Below are 20,580 nucleotides of genomic sequence, written 5' to 3'. Positions count from 1 at the left end.
TCAAGAAACATTAACAATCATATCATAGAGACATGGTAGGTGAAGTAATATCTTTTAGAGGACCAAAGTCTAGAAGGTATCATAATATTAATAAAATATATTATCTCAGCCACCTTGTCTATCACAAATATTAATACACTTCTCACAACACCTCCGTTAAACAAGGGGATATCAGTCTCATTTTACAGATGAGGAAATTGAGGTACAGAACCATTAAGAGACTTGCCCAAGATCACATAGGAAGTTTGTGGCAGAACCTGAAAAATAACCAAGATTTTCCAACTCCTAGTCCTGTGCCCTACCTACTGGAACAAGATGTTTCTCAGTTTTTAGCCCCTGTTAGTAATAATATATCTTTCTACTGTTTGGTATGGCCATTCTTCGCATTCTGTCTATAGGAATGTAAGGACAGTTTTGAATAAAGCAATTGATACCAAACTTTGCCAGATCTCAGACTGGATATGAACCATTTCTTGGGTTTGGGAAAAAGTCCATAAGATCATCCTTCCTCTCACTGTAAACATCCAATAGCTTCCCATTCAAACAACATTTTCTCCCAGATCCTAAACATAATTAAACTAAAATCTCTGATGCTACCTTAACTATGGTCTTTCAACTGTGCCACCATAATTGGAATAATAAATATTATATATCAAGTTATTTACCTCTGTCTGCAGATTCAGGATTCTCAGGCAGCCTCAGGGTTGCCATCTTTGTAAGTTTTTCCTTTGTATTCAAGACAGCAGGTTAGTTTTTGTTTGTTTGTTTTCTATTTCTATTTCTTAATGCCCAAAGCAAAAAAACAAATTAACTGTGGAAAGGGCAAAATCCTACTACACTTGATACCAAAAAGAAAAAGTCTAATGATAAATTTTCACTAGTATCTTTATTCTTTAACTCTTGGCAGAAGGCAGACACCTGACGAAACTCCTCTCTCTCCAGTAGAAGAAAACAATCAGCTACTGGGGATTTATATATGCTATGTATTCTTGGGTCCCATGACTTTTGACTCACTGAAGGCTATACATTCTTTATCTTGCTAGTCAGTTTCTCTCTGTCTCTGAGGACAGAATCCACAAGCAAGGATCTATTACTAATTGTGACTTCGGAAACTGTAATTGTCCATAGCTATTGCATATGCATTTTCCCCATGATATGCTTAATCATCATCTTCGTTCTATAGCAGGCTTTTTTGTCTCAGAAGATCTCAACGTACTTAAGAAATTTAAATGGTATATAAACTAGTCAGTCAGGAATCATTTAATTGAACAATGAAGCCACCAACCACACAGAATGTGGCAACTATTTAATAGCACACAATACTACATAACAGTTGAAGTCAAGATGTCAAGAAGCATGATTAGCGTAGGAGGACAGACCTGCCTCTCCTCTCAAGCCTCCCCCCTCCTCCCTCCTCCCCCAAAAAAGGAGCAGGAGATGCATGCTGGAGAGGAAGGAATTAAACATATTTAAACATACAGTTCCAGCCATAAACTGTTTACAGTGGCTATGCCAGTGGTGAGCTGTGATTACTTCTCCTTAGTTAAGAACTACCCAGATACTCCAAATGGTAGGACCAGAAGCAGCCAAAACAGAGACTGGGGAAAACAGAGCCCAGCCAGGACTACCCCTGACCTGGCACATCCGTCACACACACACACACACACACACACACACACACACACACTCTCTCTCTCCCCCTCCCCCTTGGAGGGAGGGGCTAAGACCCAAGTAGTGCTTGCCCTCCCTCAACCATGTGGGTTGCAGAGAGGACTCAGGACCCAGCCAGAGACTCCACATGGTACAAAGAGAAGCAGCCAAATCAGGGACTATTGGACATTCCTGTCAAAACCATTGACTATTCTGACTTACTCTGCCCTGTGCACAGGGGCTATTTGCTTCACCCTCTTCTTCCCTCACAGGCCTGGTCTACACTGTGAAAAATGTCTCACCCTGTGCAATGTAGTTAAGCCAACCTAAGTCCCTGTGCCGATACTGTTAGGTCAAGGGTGGGTAACCAATGGCCCATGGGCCAGACTGGACCCATTGGTTAATTTCATCTGGCCCACGGCGCCCTCCCCCGCTGGGCAGGAGCCACGAGCGCCAGTTTGCCCTGCTGCAGGGGAAAGCCCTGAGCCCCCCGGGTGAGTGAGTGGCTTGTGATTGATTTTTACTGTGGGTCAATGGCCCGTGACAGAAAATAGGTTCCCCCCACAACCTGGTGTTCAGTCAATAGAAGAATTCTTCCATAGACCTAACTACCTTCTTTCCGAGAGGTGGATTTACTACAGACCTTCCATTGCTGTAGTACGTGTTCACATTGCAGCACTACAGCTGTGGCGTTTCTAGTGTAGACAAACCCTGTTGCTTCACTCAGCTTCATTCCATTCCTGCCCTTCCTACCCTCTTCTCCCCTGTTCCCTTCCCTTTAGCTTATCCCCTCCTAATTAAACCCACTTCACCTCCCAAAAACATGGAACACAGATCCCTTTCCTCATCCTGTCTCTGTGGTCTCACTGTTTCCTTGTACTACTCCATCTAGCTATATCAATCTGATGTCTTATACTTGAATTGTAAGCTCTTCGGGGCATGGCCTGTCGTTTTGCTCTGTGTCTGTACAGCACCCAGCACAGTGGGGTCCTAGTCCATACTATAATACAAATAATAAATGATAATAAAAATTATTTTGTTACCACCTCCCTTACCTCTATCACTGCCCACTTTTATCTCAATCACCAGTTATGTCTTGTCTTTTAGACTGTAAGCAATCTGAGGCAGGGACTGTCATTTACTATGTGTTTGTACATCACCCGATGCAACAGGGCCCTAAACCATTTGGCCTCTAGGCACTACAGCAATTTAAATGCAAACAACAACAATTGGTACAAATTAAATCATCATATAAGATGAAAGAGACCTATTATTTCATTCTTTCTATCTCCCAGAGTCCAGCTGTGATTGTTTCTCACACTGTATTTGCTAGTGTCTTGCCACTCTAGTTTTAAATATCCCAAGCAATGGTACTTCCGCTTTTACTCAGGGAGAATATTCCACAGCCCGACACATCCCACTGTTAGGAACCTTTGCTTGGATTCAGGATACATTTTTGGTTGTTTTTTTTTTAAACTCTTGCCTCTTTTAATTTCAATACTCCTAGTTATATCCCTGAGTATCAAACTAAATTCCACTCCACCCTCACGTTTTAACCCTTTAAATATCTGTACATCATCATGTCTCTCCCCAATCCTTTAATCGCCACTTAATCAAGTCACATCTTTCACCCTTTCAATCTTTCCTGGCCCCCCAATTAGTTTTGTTGTTCTTCTCTGAACTCCTACCACTGTGTCAATATTTTTCTAGGATTGTAGCACCCAGAACCGAATTAGATATTCCAGGTACAGTTGAACAAGACTTGTGTGTGATCCAGGGGGTAGGATACCAGACTGGGAACCAAGAGACTTTGAGTCTATTTCTGTCTCTGCCACCAATATTACTGTGTAGCCTTAGGCAGGTCCCTTAATCTCTCCCTGACTCAGTTTCTGCTGAGACGATGAGGATGAGGTGATTCTTCCTCTTTTGTAAAATGCACTGAGATCATCACCTGAAAAGCATTACATAAGCGACAAGTGTTTTTAATTCTTCCCAGTCTGTGACATCACGCTTCTACATATGCTGTTACATTACACATAGTTTAGCATCCACTTTCCATGTGCCTTCCCCCGCCATCCCCAGCGTTAGAGCAGCCCACTTTTCCTTCCCTTATTGAATGTCTCTCTCAGGTAATCCCCCACCGCAAGAACAAGCTGTATTTTCCAAGATAACTAATCTTCAGTTGCCCACTCATATTTCAAACCTCCCTTGGCACCACGATTTTGCTTCTGGCTTCACTGATGTTTGAAGCTTCTGCCCAGGTTAGTATCATGGACAGGCTAGTCCGAAATGCCCTGTCACCCCACGTCCAGCAGTGCCCCCCCCGACGCTCGGGGCCCTCACGCCCGCTGCTCCCCCCCGCAGCGGCCCCCACCGCCTAGGGCCCCCCACCCGCTGCCCCACCGCTGGTGACCCCAGCAGGGATCTGTGCGTTTCCCTCCCCCTCTTCCCCTTCTGACAAGCCGGCGTGCGGAGGGGGGCACAAAGCACGAAGCCGCTTTCACCCTCCCCCAAGGATAAGGGGCCGTTGGGTGCCACTCGGCGCGCCCCTCGCCGCTGCTGCCTGCTCCGCCGCACCTGCGCCTTGCGCGACCTCCCTGGCCGAGCGTCCCCACCCTGTCCTCCGATGTTCTTCTCTCCCCCGGTGACGTGCTTGGCCGCCGTGCTCTAGTTCCGGGATTCCCGAGACCGCGCTCGCCGCGCGCACGGCACGCACCCGGGCTCCTCCCCCGCCCGCCCCCCGCAGCTTAGCGAGCTGGGGTCACGCGGCGTGGTGCGTGTCCGCCAAATGCGTCGGCCGTAGGGTCGAGCCTCCCGGCTGCGTGACGGTCGGTCCCTCACCCCCCCCCCAGTTTTGGATCGCATCCGCCTTCTGAATTCTCACTTCCGCATAAGGCACCGGAACCCCTCATCCCGGGTTCCCTCACCGCCCATAGCGGGGAACCCGCCCCCCATCCCTGGTCCCCTCACCCCCCGCCCCCAAGGCTGGGATGCTGCATCCGCCTTCCCGGGGTCCTTCACCCTCCCATAATGGGGAACCCGGACCCCCCATTCTGGGTCCCCTCACCCCCCCCCCATAACTGGGATGCCGCATCTCCAATCCCGGAGGCCCTTGCCCCCTCCAGCGACGAGCCCGAAGCCCCTCCAACTTTCCCAATAGCAGGAGCCTGGATTCCCCTTCCTCTCCAGAGGCCCCCTGCCCCTGAAAGCAGGGGCCTGGACCCTGATCCTCTCCTGGGGACCCTTACTTCCTGTCTGCTGGGTCTCTTTCAGGGTGGGGCTTAGGGGCGAGCTTCAGGCTCTCGGGTTTCCCTTTAGATGCTGGGATTAAGGGGAGTTTGGGGATATGGGGAGGTGCCTTCCCTACCCCGTCATCTGTCTCATTTCCCCCAGGCATCGCTGCTATCACTCCCTATTCCCTCTCAACTACCTTATTAATTTTTAATGATTGGGAGCTGCCTGTCCATTTGCAGCAGACAGAGCGGTGCAGGGAGTATGGAATAAATGCAGGAGCCCAGCTTGATTCCTGCAGGGTCTAACCTTATAAAACTATCCTATTTAGTGTTTTCTTTACAGTCTGATAATCTTAGAATTGGACACATTTTATTTATTTGTTTGCTTGCAAAAGAAGCTTCTCTTTTTATTCACAGATCTGGGGAGAGAACCCCGCTGAAATGAACATATCTGCTGTTTATTTCTAGAAACAGGCAAGTGGCCTTTCTCTTCTGCGACCCATTGAGAATGCCAAGCAAAAGCATGGGAAAAATTTAATATGCACATGTAACTAGACTATCTACCATTGACATGAAAGATCTACAAGAATAGAGGCTTTGGTTACTGTGATTTGTTTGTAAAGTAGCCATTCGATCAAGGTGCATTGAAGGATGAAGAGCATTGAAGGATATTTCTAGCCCTGTATGGTGAAACACAAATGGGAAGAACAAGGCTTTTCCTGCAAGATTTTATCTATATTTTGGAACTGGACATTTTTTTACTTTTGAGTTAATTTTCATAGATTTGAAAGATCCACTCAGATTAATGTACTGTACAGCTGTTTATTTTAGCCTAACTAAACATTGTCTCATCAGCACCTTCTCAGCTTAGTACCAGGAAAGTTATATAGTCTGAATGGACAGAGCAGCATTTGCCTGCTCCACTGCATTCTTTCATGATTACAGCATCGCATCGCATGGCGCAGTCTGCCTGCCTCAGGGACATGTTGACTATATTGAAAAGGTAGAATCATTCAGTTACTCTGATTTTTTCAGGGACTATCTGATTCCCAACCACCCATGTGTTTTCTCAGCTAAATTCACTGAGGGCTGGGGCAGCAGAAGGAATTGGGTGACTCGGGATGGGAAGCCTAACTTTGATTATCTACTGCAGCATTTTGGTAAGTGATCAAGTTTTTAATATGTCATTTAATATGAATGATAAAAGTCAAAGATTTTTTAATAACAGGGCCTCTGCAAATGACAACTATCCTCTGAGCCTTAAAGGGATCACCCTCTCAGTTGATACATTAATTTATAAGAATATATAAAAATGGTCCATCTAGCCCAGTATCCCATCTTCTGAGAATAGCCGGTGCTAGATGCTTGAGAGGGAATGAACAGAACAAGATAGTTATCGAGTGATCCATCCCCTGTCATCCAGTCCTTGCTTCTGGAAGTCAGAGGTTTAGGGACAGCCAGAGGATGGGGCTGCATTCCTGACCATCTTGTCTGACAGCCAGTGATGGAGATATACTCCATGAATTTATCTAATTCCTTTTTGAATCCAGTTTCACAGCATCACCTGGCAATGAGTTCCACAGGTTGGCTGTGTTGTGTGAAGAAGTACTTCCTTATGTTTGTTGTAAACTTGCGGCCTATTAATTTCATTGGATGACCCCTGGTTCTTGTGTTATGTGAAGGGGTAAATAACACTTCCCTATTCACAATTTTCTACCTTCATTCATACCCTTTGCCAAGCTTTAATTTAGTATACAAATAAATCTGAACTCATTTAGGGCCCTTTCATGTAAATTTACACTCCTTCTTAACTTTATACCCGTGAGTCATCCCAGGCACATGCTCAAGTGTCTATAGGATCTATATTGGATGGATGGAGGAGGAACAAACTTTGGCTGTTCTGGAAATCTAAGTCTCTCTTTATGCTGAGAGAGATTCAGAGTTTTTACTGCAGCCCATATCCCATTCCCAACGCACTTTGCTTTGGTGCAGTTTGGGTGGTGTCATTGCTGCATGCCTTATTCAGTTAACGCTTCCGTAAATCATGCTATGAATAATGTTGATCTAAGGTTTAGTGGAGGTATCAGGAAAGCGAGGCTGGCTCGAGATCATGTCTTCATAAGTGTTTGCACAGCACTTAGCACTAGATGCTAACATACTATAAATATGGAAGGATTACAGTTTTGGCACCAGTTATTCTGCTTCCCAATTGGCTCAAAAAGTTTATATTTTCAGGGAAGGCTGTAGTACCTGTTGCCAACTGTGATGTCAAGGAATACAATTCTAATCCAAAGGAACAGATCCCTCTCAAGGAGTACATAAGTTATTGGAAAGAATACATTAAAAAAAACTACCATTCGCCCCGGGGTTGCCTCTACCTCAAAGATTGGCACTTGTGCAGGTAAGAGAGCACTTTGGAATCCTCAGCATGCTGTAATACAGCAGTGAACTGCTGCTAAACCGTGACACTGATCTTTCGTTACCTGATGGTTTCACTGAAGGCACCTATCCACTGAAATACTTTTGTTGCACTGTACTGATCTAAATGTGCCCCACACCAAAGAGTTCTTAAACATTTTCATAGAGTTGGCTCCAGGGATGAAAGTAACGTAAGTGACTTACCAGTACACAGGGAGGCCAGGGTCCTGAGCAAGGTGTGTGGAGGGGGGGGTCTCAACCAAAAGGGGCAAGGCCACAGGCGGAAAGGGTGGGGCTGGGCCAGACTCCCCTAGCCAGCCCTTCAGCATGGCACAGGGACGATTTAAAGAGCCCAGGGCTCCCAGACGCTGCTGCTAGCGCTACCCTGGGGCTCTGGCAGTGATCAGTGGTGGCCGGGAACCCCAGGGCTCTGGCGGTGATTTAAAGGACCATGGGGCTCTGGCTGCTGCCGGAAGTCCCGGGACCTTTTAAATTGCTGGGCCCCTGGGAAGCTGTCCCTTTTGGCCCCACTGCTGGTGTGGTCAGCTGTGTACCAGCTCTGATCAGTATACCGGTCCTGACCACTTACTTTCACCTCTGGTTGGCTTTTGCTTTGGCCTTTGGTTAGTAAGGTAAAAATCTTACCATTTTTAATTGTGTTTAATGCAATAAGCACTCTTTCCTTTTTTAAATCAAAATAAATCATGAGGTCTTTTTGCTCTTCATTTAATCTTCCCCTCCCATCTGCTCTGTTCCTATCTCCCCATGCACAAGTTTCCCTGCTCTTTCTCTGCCCCGTGCGTGCTGCCTGGATGCATCCTCCCCTTCTTGTCCTGCCCAGCCATCTGTCTAGTGCTCCTCTCCCTCTGCTCTTGCATCCCATCTTCCTTGAATGGCTGCTGCTTGTGGCTGGCAGCTCTGCTGCTGATTCAAATTTGCCACGAGTAAGTTCTGATTCTCCATCGGTGTGGCAGTGACTTCTCACAGAGGCATCTAGACAGGGCCCTCTTTGCATATGTCTGTTTGTTCAGACATCTAGACATTACTTTGCCATGGAGCGCCTGGATGCCTGTAGAAGCAGCTGGACGGGGCGGTTCTAGGTATTTTGCCGCCCCAAGCACGGCAGGCAAGCTGCCTTCGGCGGCTTGCCTGCGGGAGGTCTCTGGTCCCGTGAATTCGGAGGCAGCCTGCGGGAGGTCCGCCGAAGCCGCTGGACCAGCGAACCCTCTGCAGGCATGCTGCCAAAGGCAACCTGCCTGCCATCTTTGCGGTGACCGGCAGAGCACCCCCCGCGGCTTGCTGCCCCAGGCATGTGCTTGGCGTGCTGGTGCCTGGAGCCGCCCCTGCAGCTGGAAATGAGGCGGCATCATAACCACCCAAACCTCCTCACACCGCCGTTGGAGAACGCCTGCCAAACGCCATTGAAAAGCCTGCGATCCAGCTTTGGCTTTTTTGAATGTGTTAACCAAGTGGGACGACTGACTAGTTGTGCAGATTTCTTACTGGAGTGGACATGTATTTACTAAGAGGCATTTAGTTAACTCTCACAACTCTCCTGTGAGGTAGGAAAACACAGTTGCACCCATTTTGCAGCACCTAGGGCTAGATTCATGAGGGGGACTTAAGTATAACTGCCCCTTTAGATGCCTACGTCCAACATTTAGGTGCTGTTGGTATTCACAAAATCACTGCTGAGCTGTCACCTAACCCTGTAGGTTACTAAAGTCCATAGGTTCCCTGAGATCCCACCCTACTCAGCATTTCCTGCTGGCTAGCTTACATGGCTCCCCGCTCAGCATGCTGTCTTTGAAAATCCCTTTTTTGGGTGCCTGACTCTTCCCAGGCATTGTATAGGGCTCCTGGACACCTGACGCAGGGTTATGAATTCCACCAGGCGGCCTAAAAGTCGGGTGTTGCAAAGCCTTGTGACTCTAGCTCCAGGAGGGTTGGACTAGATGACCTCCTGAGGTCCCTTCCAACCCTGATATTCTGTAATTCTGAATTGCTTGTAGCAGATGACATAGCAAGGTAGTAATGGCCTCAGTGAGACACTGCTCCAGCCATCTGACCAGTCTCTGCTGCTGAGCTTTGGGAAACCGAGATGATGAATGTTTCTTTTCCCTGAAGCCTTTTTGCAATACTTTGTCTTTTTAAGGGCTTTCCCAGAGCAAGATATTTATATGACCCCCATCTATTTCACTTCTGACTGGCTGAATGAATACTGGGATGCCATAGGTCTGGATGATTATCGATTTGTCTACATGGGACCTAAGGGTTCATGGTAAAGTAACTTTGATTTTTTTAAAATTCCGATGCACTGTTTTAAATAATTATTAGCATTACAGTAGTACTCCAAGCGGTGAGTTGTGACTAGGTGCCACACAAGTATAACATAAGGCAGCCCTTTTCACCCAAGGCACATGCAGTCTAAATAGGGACAACGTGTGACTGACAGGTATAGATCACAACAGGGGATGGGAGTGAGAGAAGGTGGCAGTGGGGACAGTCATAGGAATACTAAGGCTGCACGTATTACCTAAGTGTATAGTAAATGTGGCGAGATGGCACCGTTCTGTCCAACATCTCTCTCAATGACTAGTCATAAAACCCACAGAGTGAGCTGCGAAAGGGGAGCAGCCTGGCCAGTACAGGTCCCCATCCTGCATCCTTACCAGGAAGAATCCGGGGAGATTTGCCTGAGTGTGGGCTGCCGAATCTGATCTAAAGGTTGCAACCAAGGTTAGTAAGGGCTGTACAGAGGTTAGAACTAGTCACTCCCGTTAGGTTCTCTGGCTCAGTGTATCCAGGGAGAAGAAAACAGGAGGGAGAACTTGGGAGTATTAGAACTTGGACGTGACTGTGGTTGTATAGCAGCTATCATGGTGGGGTGCTGTTCCATGACTGGGGGTTCTAGGCACTACAGTAATAATTGAACTCAGTATTAATGAAGGCGCAGTGTATAAACATCACTGGAGCTCCTTTATTTAGAGTACAGTACTGAAGGAATTCTTCAAACCTGCAGTGCCAGCTGCAGCCTCACGGGGGTGCTGACTAGTTAAGTGAGCACTTCTCAGATGGAAATCACTAAGGCCTGGTCTACACTAGTCTGTTATTTCAGAATTGGCCAAGTTAATTCGGGGGGAAAAGAAAAGATTCCGTCCACACGACCCAAACTGGTTTTTTCTATTTAAAGAGCTCTTTAATCCGATTTCTGTACTCCAACTCGGCAAGTGGAGTAGCGCTTAAATCGAGATCGCAATCCTGGGTTAAAGGTATTGTGGACACAATTTGACATTATTGGCCTCCAGGAGCTATCCCAGAATGCTCCGTTGTGACTGCTCTGGACAACACTCTCAACTCCGATGTACTAGCCAGGTGGGCAGGAAAAGCCCCGGGAGCTTTTGAATTTCATTTCCTGTTTGGTCACCATCAGCACAGTCCACCATCACAGGTGACCATGCAGAGTCCACCATCACGGAGATCATGCAGTCCCGGATTCGCAGACGAGCTCCAGCATGGTCCGAACGGGAGGTACTGGATCTCATCACATGTTGGGGAGACGAGTCTGTTATGGCAGAACTGCGTTCCAAAAAAAGGAATGCAAATACATATGCTAAAGTCTCCAGGGACACAGAGCGGTGTCGTACAAAAATCAAGGAGCTCAGGGAAGCATACCAAAAGCCAGCCCCATACATTCTGCTTCTACCGTGAGCTGCATGCAATTGTGGGGGGTGATGCCACCACTACCCCACCACTGTCCGTGGACACCTGCAAGGGGGAAGTTGCACAGAGCGAGGAGGAAGAGTCATTTGGAGGACGAAGAGGAGGAGGATAGTGCACAGGCGACAAGTGGGGAATCTGCTTTCTCCCCTAGCCAGGAACTATTCTTAACGCTTGATCCAATAACCTCCCCCCACTCCAAAGGCAGGCTCCCAGACCATGACCCTGGAGAAAATACTTCTGGTGAGTGAGAGCCTGATCTGAGCCACGTGTTGGGGGGCACGAGGGAAACCCAGCCGTGCTGGGCTGTTCGCGTTTAGTTTAAAGGACTCATCCCTGCTCAGAGCCTCATTGGAGCCACGCGGGGGGTGTGTGTGTGTGTGTTGTGTGAAGCGATCATCCCAGAGAGCCTGCAGGCCCTCTTTTTATATGGCAAACCCACCGGCATTGCTTCTTGTGGGAAAGGAGGTCCAGCAGTTTGAAAGTATTGAAGTGAATGTAGAAGCAGCAGAACCCCAGTGCCCCTAGGCTGCTTGCAAGCTGAATTCTGTTGCCTGGCCATGTGTCATGGCTCACTCACACCAAAGTGTCCCCTTTGTTCTCTGAAATGTATCTTTTAAAATACTACCCTCCCTTTTTCTCCTCCTGCAGGTGCAAATGTTTCAACGCAGCCCCTATCTAGTCTGTCCTGGAGGCTGGTCCAGATTAGAAGGCAGAAAAAACGAACTTGGGACAATGTTCGCCGAACTCATGGAGTCCTCCCGCACTGATAGGGCCCACTGAATGCATGGAGGCAAACAGTTGTGGAGTCCTGTAAAGCATTACAGGAACAGGAAGAGAGGAAGGAGACGTGCGATGAGAGCAGGCAGGACTCTATAGTCAAGCTCATGGGAGCAAACTGACATGCACCGCTATATGGTGGATCTAATGTGGTAAAGGCAGCAAGACCACAGACTGCACTGCAGCCCCTATATAACCGCCCTCCCTCCTCCCCAAGTTCCATAGCCTCCTCACCCAGATCCCCAAGAACATGAGGGGGGAGGCTACAGGGACCCACACACTCAACCCTAGAGGATCGCCCAAGCAGCAGAAGGCTGGCATATGTGAACTTTTGTTTTGGTTTCTGGACTTGTCCTTCCCTCCTCCTTCACTCCCCTAACCCAACCCTCCTCCTCCCCCATTCTGCCTTCGGGTTTCTCTCAGTGTGTTGTGCAACAAATAATAAAGAACAGTTTGTAAACAATTTTGACTTTATTTCCTTTCATATATATAGGGGGCAGGTAACTTCAAGAGAAACAAATACAACTGTCACAGTGTACCTTGGCCAGCCATGAAACTGGCTTTCAGCGTTTCTCTGATGTGCAGCGCGCCCTGCTGCGCTTTTCTAATCTCCCTGTTGTGTGGCTGTGTGAAATTGGCTGCCAGGCAAGTTGCCTCAACTCCCACTCTGCCATAAATATCTCCCCCTCACTCTCTCAGATATTGTGGAGCACACAACAAGCAGCAATTACAATTGGAATATGGTTGTGCTGAGATCTAACCGGGTCAGTAAACTTTCAAACATCCAAAAGCACATTCTACCACCATTCTGCACTTGCTCAGCCTATAGTTAAACTGCTCCTTACTACTGTCTAGGGTGCCTGTGTACAGCTTCATGAGCCATGGCATTAAGGGATAGGCTGGGTCCCCAAGGATAACTATAGGCATTTCAACATCCCCAACAGTAATTTTCTGGTCTGGGAAGTAAGTCCCTTCCTGCAGCTGTTCAAACAGACCAGGGTTCCTGAAGACACGAGCATCATGCACCTTTCCTGGCCATCCCACGTTGATGTCAGTGAAACATCCCTTGTGATCCACCAGTGCTTGCAGCACCATGGAAAAGTACCCCTTGCGGTTTATGTACTGGCTGCCCAAGTGTGCCGGGATATGCATTCTGTCTACATTAAAGCCATCCAGAATAGTCTGCACATTTCCCAAAGTCACTACCCTTGATAGCATCTAATCAGTGACTGTCTTGGCTACTTGCAGCACTGCAGCCCCCCACAGTAGATTTGCCCACTCCAAACTGATTGCTGACTGACTGGCAGCTGTTGGGTATTGCACGCTTCCATAGTGCTATGGCCACTTGCTTCTCAGCTGTGAGGGTTGCTCTCCTTTTAGTGTCTTTGCGCTTCAGGGCAGGGGACAGCAAGTCACAAAGTTCCATGAAAGTGGCCCTACGCATACGAAAGTTTCGCAGCCACTGGGAATCATCCCAGACCTGCAACACTATGTGGTCCCACCAGTCTGTGCTTGTTTCCCGGGCCCAGAATCGGCGTTCCACGGCATGAATCTGGCCCGATGCCACCATGATCTCCCAGTCACCACATGCTGTGCGTCTAGGAACGTCTGTGTCCATGTCCTCATCAGTATAGTAATCGCACTGTTGTCGCTTCCTCGTCTGGTTTTGCAGGTACTGCACATACTGCTGGATAATGCACGAGGTATTTACAATGGTCAAAACTGCAGCGGCGATCTGAGCGGGCTCCATGATTGCCGCGCTATGGCGCCTGCACGGGTAATCCTGGAAAAAGGGCGCGAAACGTAGGAGGCCTGTTTGGTTCAAGATGGCCGATAAAAGGCGGTAAATGGTTGTCTCCTGTAGCTTTCATGGAGTCGGGAAGCTCACTAGAGCTGCAAGAGCGGGAGAGCAGAGTTTGCGGCAGAAGCTTTGCAGCTCAGGTCACGATGGCCGAAAAACAGCGGGAAATTGTTGCCATCTGTAGCTTCAACGTGAGCGCAGGGCAGACAACATGGAAAAATTAGCTAGCGATGCAAGAGCGGGAGGGCAGAGTTTGTGGCGGAAGCTGTGCTGCTCGGTTCACGGTAACTGAAAAAAGGAGGGAAATGGTTAGATAAAAGAGTAGACAGAAAGATGAGGGGACATGCAAGGTGGATTCATAGTACCAGGAGACAGGCGGTGCACCGTACTGCACCATCTGCTGGCAGTATGGCATCTGCTGTAGCTTTCACGGAGGGAGGAGCAAGTGACAGCACGCACCCAGAAACAATCGCGAGAATGTGTTTGCCCCATCATGCACTGGGAGCTTAACCCACAATTCCAATGGGTGGCAGGGACTGCGGGAACTGTGGGATAGCTTCCCACAGTGCACTGCTCCAACATTCGATGCTAGCCTCGGTACTGTGGATGCACTCCGCCGAATTCACGAGCATTAGTGGGGACACACGACACCGAATGTATAAAATTGCTTCCGAAAATTAGAATAAAATAAGTTTGAATTAATTTCGTACTGTAGATGTACCCTAAGACTCAGAGCCACAAAGGTTTTTAGGCTCCTAACTTCCATTGAAATCAGTGGGAGTCTTTGTGGATCTGGGCCTGAGTCTAAAATGTTGCCATTCGGTGGCGATAAACCCGCCCTTTCAGTCTTAGCTTCAGCCCAAACTGCAGAATCTGCTGCCTTTGAAGTGTGAGGTTCAAATTGAAAACTAATACTTTAGCAGAGAAAAGTGTGACAAGGGGTGTTGCTGACCTGCTCTCCCCCCCCCCCCAGTTTATTAATAGGGTGCTTTCTTGGCCCTTAACACATGACAATTGAAAACAGACCGACAGGGCCACACTCTCGCTTCAGCTATACCTGCACAGCTCAAATTGATTTGTGTGGAAATATCCAAAGCCAGAATGTGCCCACAGTCTTAACTTCACTTGGTTTGTGCTTGTTTGCATCGTATTTGCCTTTTGCATCACATATGCTTAAACCTTTGACTTGGCCCGTAGGACTCCTTTTCACGCCGACGTCTTCCGCTCCTACAGCTGGTCTGCCAATATCTGCGGGAAAAAGAAATGGCTGCTCTATCCTCCCCGGCAGGAGGAGTACCTTCGAGATCGCCATGGTAACTTGCCCTTCGATGTCACTGCACCTGGTCTGCAGGACAGCAGCATTTACCCACGCTATGCCCAAAGCTGCCCCCCTGTTGAAATCATCCAGGAAGCAGGGGAGATAGTCTTCATCCCTAGTGGATGGCACCATCAAGTGTACAATCTGGTAAGACAATTGACAACTTAGATTTATATCAGTTAACTTCCTGAGAACCATCTGAAGAGTTGCCCTAACTAGCCAAGCCGCCTCTTTGCAAGTGAGAGTTGTGATCTATGGGAAATACACTCTCAGAACAGCAGCGTATGACCCCAAATGTTATAGGATTAGCCTTATACCTGAAGCAGCTGGTCTGCTGAAAAGTGACTTGTGTAACACTAACAGCAAGGGATTCTAACCTAAACAGACCAATTTCTGGATGTTGATCATCAATATATTTACACGCTAGAAGCAAGAGAAAGACCAAGGACAGGGTGGGCCCATTACTGAATGAGGAGGGAAAGACAACAGAAAATGCAGCAGTGGCCGAAGTGTTAATGCTATTTTTGTTTCCATTTTCACTAAAAGAAGTAGCAGTGATCGGATAACTAACACATTTATATGATTCGTTAGCAGATCGAAAGGTTTTGTGTAAGCAGTAAAGTTCTGCTGAGTCTTTAGCTAATCCTAAAGCAGGAAAGAAACCAGTTTACAATTTCTCACTGGGTTCCCATACTGTCCTGTCACAGGCTGCGTTTCTCAGCCTGGTCACTGCCAGGAAGAAACTCCGAAGTTGGACCTAGGAGGCCTAGTTTGCGTTTTGCAAAACCTTGGCCTTTGGATTTTGCAAAATCAAGGCATATTGGGTATTTTAGATCCCTCTTCTGTTTAATCCACATCACCAAAACTTCAGCAGCTCTCCTAAAAACGTAATTCTAGGTTTGACCCATCTTTAGAAATTATAGCTTCTGCTGAGGCAAAACCTGCAAAATATAAGGAGTGATAAGGGAAAGCCAGGGTAAATGTTTGGTAGCAGCAGAGAGAGACAAAGTCCCAGATCCTCAAAGGTGTTGATTTTCAGTGGAAGTTAGGAGCTTAAATATCTTTGAGGATCTGCATCAAAGTTCATAAGAAGAAGCTTAGATAGGGCTTTAAGAAACCAAGACCCCAATCCTGCACTCAGATCCCTTGCGCCCATGAGGATCCACTTGCAGAAGAGAAGCTCTGGAGGATAGTTTGAATGGGATCCTGATGTAAATTGGGAAGGGTTTTTTTGTTTTGTTTTGTTTTTGATAGTGGGGGAAAGTAACAGTATATCTGTGTGATGTTTGGTTTTAAATGAATTTCACAGTTGAGGGTTTGGTGCACATCAGAATCTATAGGCAGGTGCCTTTGGGGTTAGAGTCAGTTCAATCATTTCTGTGCTATATGCACTGTCTTTCTGTTTGCACTGAGCAAGATAAAACAGTGTCCTAAATGATCAGTCTCTGCGGTAACTATATTGAAGTAACAGCAGGGAGTAACCCTGTCCCATTTTTAGACATAGCAAAAGGTGCTTCTTACCACTTGATCATTTAGAACACTAAGCAAAATAGCTAATTCTCATCTATATCCTGCACTGGCTGGGAAGGGATTGGATAACATAGGGGGATCTCAAACATCCGACTTACATTGTCCTCTTCAATATCAACACTTCAGCTAATTTAATCTTCATTAAAGGTGTGGGTTGCAGTAGGGCACAGTACTGGTTGTAGATGTGAGCACAACTGCCAAATGTCCGTGAGAAGAACTGAGTATGGGGGAAGCTTAGGAAGCAGGGTTTGATTATCAAGGGAGTTAAAAAGAGGTGGACGTTGAAGATAGTTGAGGCCCAGAGAGGCCTTTCCAGTCATTGAGGATGAGGGATTTATTCTGGTTGGCATCAACTTCGTGGAAATCATTAATGGGGTCAGAGACATCATACCACATGCTCTTCTAGGCTAAGATGAATAATCAGTTGGACTTTGTGGTTCTTCCAGGAGGATACCATTTCCATCAACCACAATTGGGTGAATGGCTGCAACGTGGCTATCATGTGGAGCTTCCTGCAGGATGAATTAGCAGCCGTCCAACGGGAAATCAGCGAATGGAGAGACACTATGGAGGACTGGCACCTACAATGCCAGGTATAACACCCAGTCAGTCAAGCTATGTGAACCCCACTTTCCTTGGGCTACTGTAGCTCCTGTGTAGTGCATTTCAGTGATACTGGACACCAAACTGATCCGTATTGAAAGGTCATGCTTTATTACAGGCTGGGAAATGAACAGTCCAATTTGTTAGGTGATAGCGAGAGATGTAAGGGATAATCCATCTCATTGATGCAACACTAAGTGTATATGCTACTGCTTGTACTTATTTGCTGCCTCAGGCAGGTCCTAAGAACATAAGAACGGCCACACTGGGTCAGACCAAAGGTCCATCTAGCCCAGTATCCTGTCCTCGAACAGTGGCCAATGCCAGGCACCCCAGAGGGAATGAACAGAACAGGGAATCATCAAATGATCCTTCCCCTGTTGCCCATTCCCAGCTTCTGGCAAACAGAGGCTGGGGACACCATCTCTTCCCATCCTGGCTAATAGCCATTGATGGACCTATCTTCCAGGAATTTAGCTAGTTATTTTTTGAACTCTGTTAAAGTCTTGGCCTTCACAACATCGGCTGGCAAAGAGTTCTACAGGTTGACTGTATTGTGTGAAGAAATACTTCCTTTTGTTTGTTTTAAACCTGCTGCCTATTAATTTCATTTGGTGGCCCCTAGTTCTTGTGTTATGAGAAGGCATAAGTAACACTTGCTTATTTACTTTCTCCACACCAGTCATGATTTTATAGACCTCCATCATATCCCCCCTTAGTCATCTCTTTTCCGAGCTCAGAAGTCCCAGTTTTATTAATCTCTCATCATCTGGAAGCTGTTCCAAACCCCTAATAATTTTTGTTGCCCTTTTCTGAACTTTTTCCAATTCCAATATATCCTTTTTGAGATGGAGTGGCCACATCTGCATGCAGTATTCCAGTGCAGATGTACCCTGAGGATTCTGGTACTGATGTGATGCAAATATATTAAATAATAGTAATAGGATTGGGATGAAGGTACATTTATATTACTCTTGCTTTTATTTTTTCCTTGTCCCATATGTGGCAGCACTCTTAGTTCTCCAAAGGCAGGACTTTGCCTACTTGCACAACCGTAATTTGCTTGGCAACACTCTTTGCCTCTTGGTAACATGATTCCAGGTGTTTGAACCTACATCAACATCTGGCGTCCTACACACTACCCAGGATAGATGGAATTTCCTTCAGCTGAAGGAATACCTTATTTCCATAAAGTTTTATAAAGGAAGTATCTTAATTATACCATAATGAAAGATGTGTTATGGGAACAGGGTGGTAAATTGTGATTGTTTTCAAGGTCCATTTTCGGTAAGGAGCAGGTATATGACTGTGAAACCCTGATGTAGCTAGTCATCTTTTTATATGTTATATGATTCACAAATATCGGGGACGTTGAAATGGTAATAGAAACTCATTACTGATTGCCTCGCTAATCTGCAAGTGCTAAAGGTTAAAAGCAAGCCTGTGTGTCCCTTGTTTCTAAAATAAAGAGTTCTCAAGCTGTAAAAATAAAACCTTTCATATTCCCTCACTTTCTTGCTGATAATTGAATAGGTCTTTGAAGAACAATGGGCCTCCAGTCCGATTATGATTGTGTAGAATGTGTGACTGAAGAAAATGGGTTTGTTAATCTGCACCCATTAAGTCAATTTCGAGACCTTTCAATTAGCGCTTGTTAGCTGTTTGTTTCATAGGAGATGCTGCGTATAGTATTTCCCTGCATGAGATCTCTCTACTGGAAATAGTAAGATCCTGTCTTATTGAGCTGGGGGAACCCCAGCCAGTAGAACTGGGCAGATAAAAGTTTAGTGGAAACTCTGGGGATACTGGGAAGGGTTTTGTTGGGACTAGTGAGATTTCCTGTCAATTAACGTATTTTACTGTAATTAGGCATCAGGAAATAGCAAACAGGAGTCACACACTGAGAAGAGTTTTCAGCTACTTACTGGTTTGATAAGGCAGCTGCCTTTAACTCTTACTAGTGCAGTAAATAAGGAGTCAACGTTTAATGTGTTTTTTTTCTCCCTTAGGTAATCATGAAATCTTGTACAGGCATAAACTATAAGGAGTTCTACAACTTCCTTAAGGTAATCGCGGAGAACAGGATTTCTGTCTTAAACCACGTTCTAGATGAAGAAGCTTCAGCAAAGAACACTCACAGAGCTGCTACCTCCGCTCTGGGCATGCTCCATGCAGTGTTTGATTTAAAAAGGACTGTGCAAGTTTTAACATCCTTAAATGCTAATGAAGATTTCAAGAAACTGAACCCTAAATCGCTGTCCCCACCTCCAGAGGCATTACTACACCACCTGAAAGCTGCAATAGACACAGCACTGTTATAGTTCCATATTTATTCAAGTATTTGTACCTATTGCAACATAGCTGTATGTAGACAAATCATAAAAAGTCTCCCTATTTTCCCCGTTAGAGTTTAAGCACAATGAGCCTTAATGTGGATGGGGAGGACGCGGATATAGAATCAAGAGGAAAAGCATGTTAGGAAACTGAGTACGCTACATTAAATTTCCTGTTTATATTGAAACCACTCTAAAAAGGGAAGAAATCTCTAGCAGAGTCAGAGATTAGATTCATTCCATGTAGCAGAAATGCAAGCAGCTCAACTGATCATAGCAGGAAGAAGTTATGCTCCTGAGAATCAGCCACGGAGAAAATTCAGCCATTGGAGTTGTCTAGAACCAAAAAGATGAGCTTTTGAGATGTATCCTCTCAATTCTACACACCAAAGCATCTATAGTTCAGCAAGTTCACCTCTCTGTACTGAGATCACCTAGAGCCTGAACGAAAAAGAGTTCTAGAAAGGCAAAAATATGGAAGTCTGTGTGGAGCCGTAGACTATGTGTTAATGAAAGGAAGAGTATTACCATACTAAGAGCAGTGCTGGGTGGTTACATAGCACAACCTAGGAACTTAAGGGTAATACACATTGAAAATGACTGCAAGGGAAGTGGCCTCACAAGCATTTTCAGTTAAACTATAAAAAACACTCCCATTGCTGTGAGGGGTTTGCGGTAAGTCATCGCCTAACAGAGGGTGTGAACAGTTTAATTCTAGCCAATAGTGCTTCTATTCAGATTATAGCTGAAGGGTTTTAAGCACTGAGCTGAAACTTAATCAGTTGTTGACCTATGAGGTGACCAGTACGGGTGACCACTTAAAATTGCTGTTTTTAATACTGCACATTAAAACGTTTAAAAATGTCAGGGAACCGCTCATTCTTTCAAAGGTTAAAAAACTACCCTTCAGAATTAGTATGTTAAACATGTCTTGCATGTGCTATTTAGTAATAGATGTTCTGGACTGCCACGGGGAACCTATACTCAATTATCCCATCTTCCATGCGAAGCTCTGAACATTTCTGGAAGAATCTGACTTTTCTTTCTTGACTATGAAAGATGACTGGAAATTGCGCAGGCTCAAGCAGGGGTTCTGGGAGCCTCTCTTTGGATTGGAAAGTTGAACAATTCACAGCTGACACTGAATAAGTTTTCCTTTCTCATGCAGCCAAGGGCAACTGTTTCTGCCCTTCA

At 46.3% G+C, this 20,580-nt stretch overlaps 1 protein-coding gene and 1 long non-coding RNA gene across 3 annotated transcripts; both read left to right on the top strand.

Annotated features, from left to right (window-relative positions):
• The first annotated feature begins 4,739 nt into the window (after nucleotides 1–4,739).
• On the top strand, nucleotides 4,740–20,253 carry JMJD4 (jumonji domain containing 4). 2 transcript variants are annotated; one of them, XM_032778918.2, is made up of 7 exons: nucleotides 4,740–4,937; nucleotides 5,352–6,043; nucleotides 7,119–7,284; nucleotides 9,457–9,582; nucleotides 14,800–15,067; nucleotides 16,897–17,043; nucleotides 19,063–20,253. In XM_032778918.2, the coding sequence occupies exons 2-7, from the start codon at nucleotides 5,779–5,781 to the stop codon at nucleotides 19,372–19,374; spliced, it is 1,284 nt and encodes a 427-aa protein (XP_032634809.1). In that variant the 5' UTR covers nucleotides 4,740–4,937; nucleotides 5,352–5,778; the 3' UTR covers nucleotides 19,375–20,253. The 2 variants fall into 2 exon arrangements, with proteins under 2 accessions (XP_032634809.1, XP_032634811.1); XM_032778920.2 differs by lacking the exons at nucleotides 4,740–4,937; nucleotides 9,457–9,582 and having other exon boundaries at nucleotides 4,965–6,043.
• LOC142046291 (uncharacterized) lies at nucleotides 9,598–12,264 on the top strand. The gene is made up of 2 exons (XR_012655160.1): nucleotides 9,598–11,264; nucleotides 11,673–12,264. It is a non-coding gene; the product is annotated as an uncharacterized LOC142046291 (long non-coding RNA).
• Nucleotides 20,254–20,580: the final 327 nt, after the last annotated feature.

This window comes from Chelonoidis abingdonii, chromosome 2 (assembly GCF_003597395.2).
Source record: "Chelonoidis abingdonii isolate Lonesome George chromosome 2, CheloAbing_2.0, whole genome shotgun sequence".
Taxonomy (NCBI): domain Eukaryota; kingdom Metazoa; phylum Chordata; order Testudines; family Testudinidae; genus Chelonoidis; species Chelonoidis abingdonii.
This window is presented reverse-complemented; position numbering and strand designations above follow the sequence as displayed.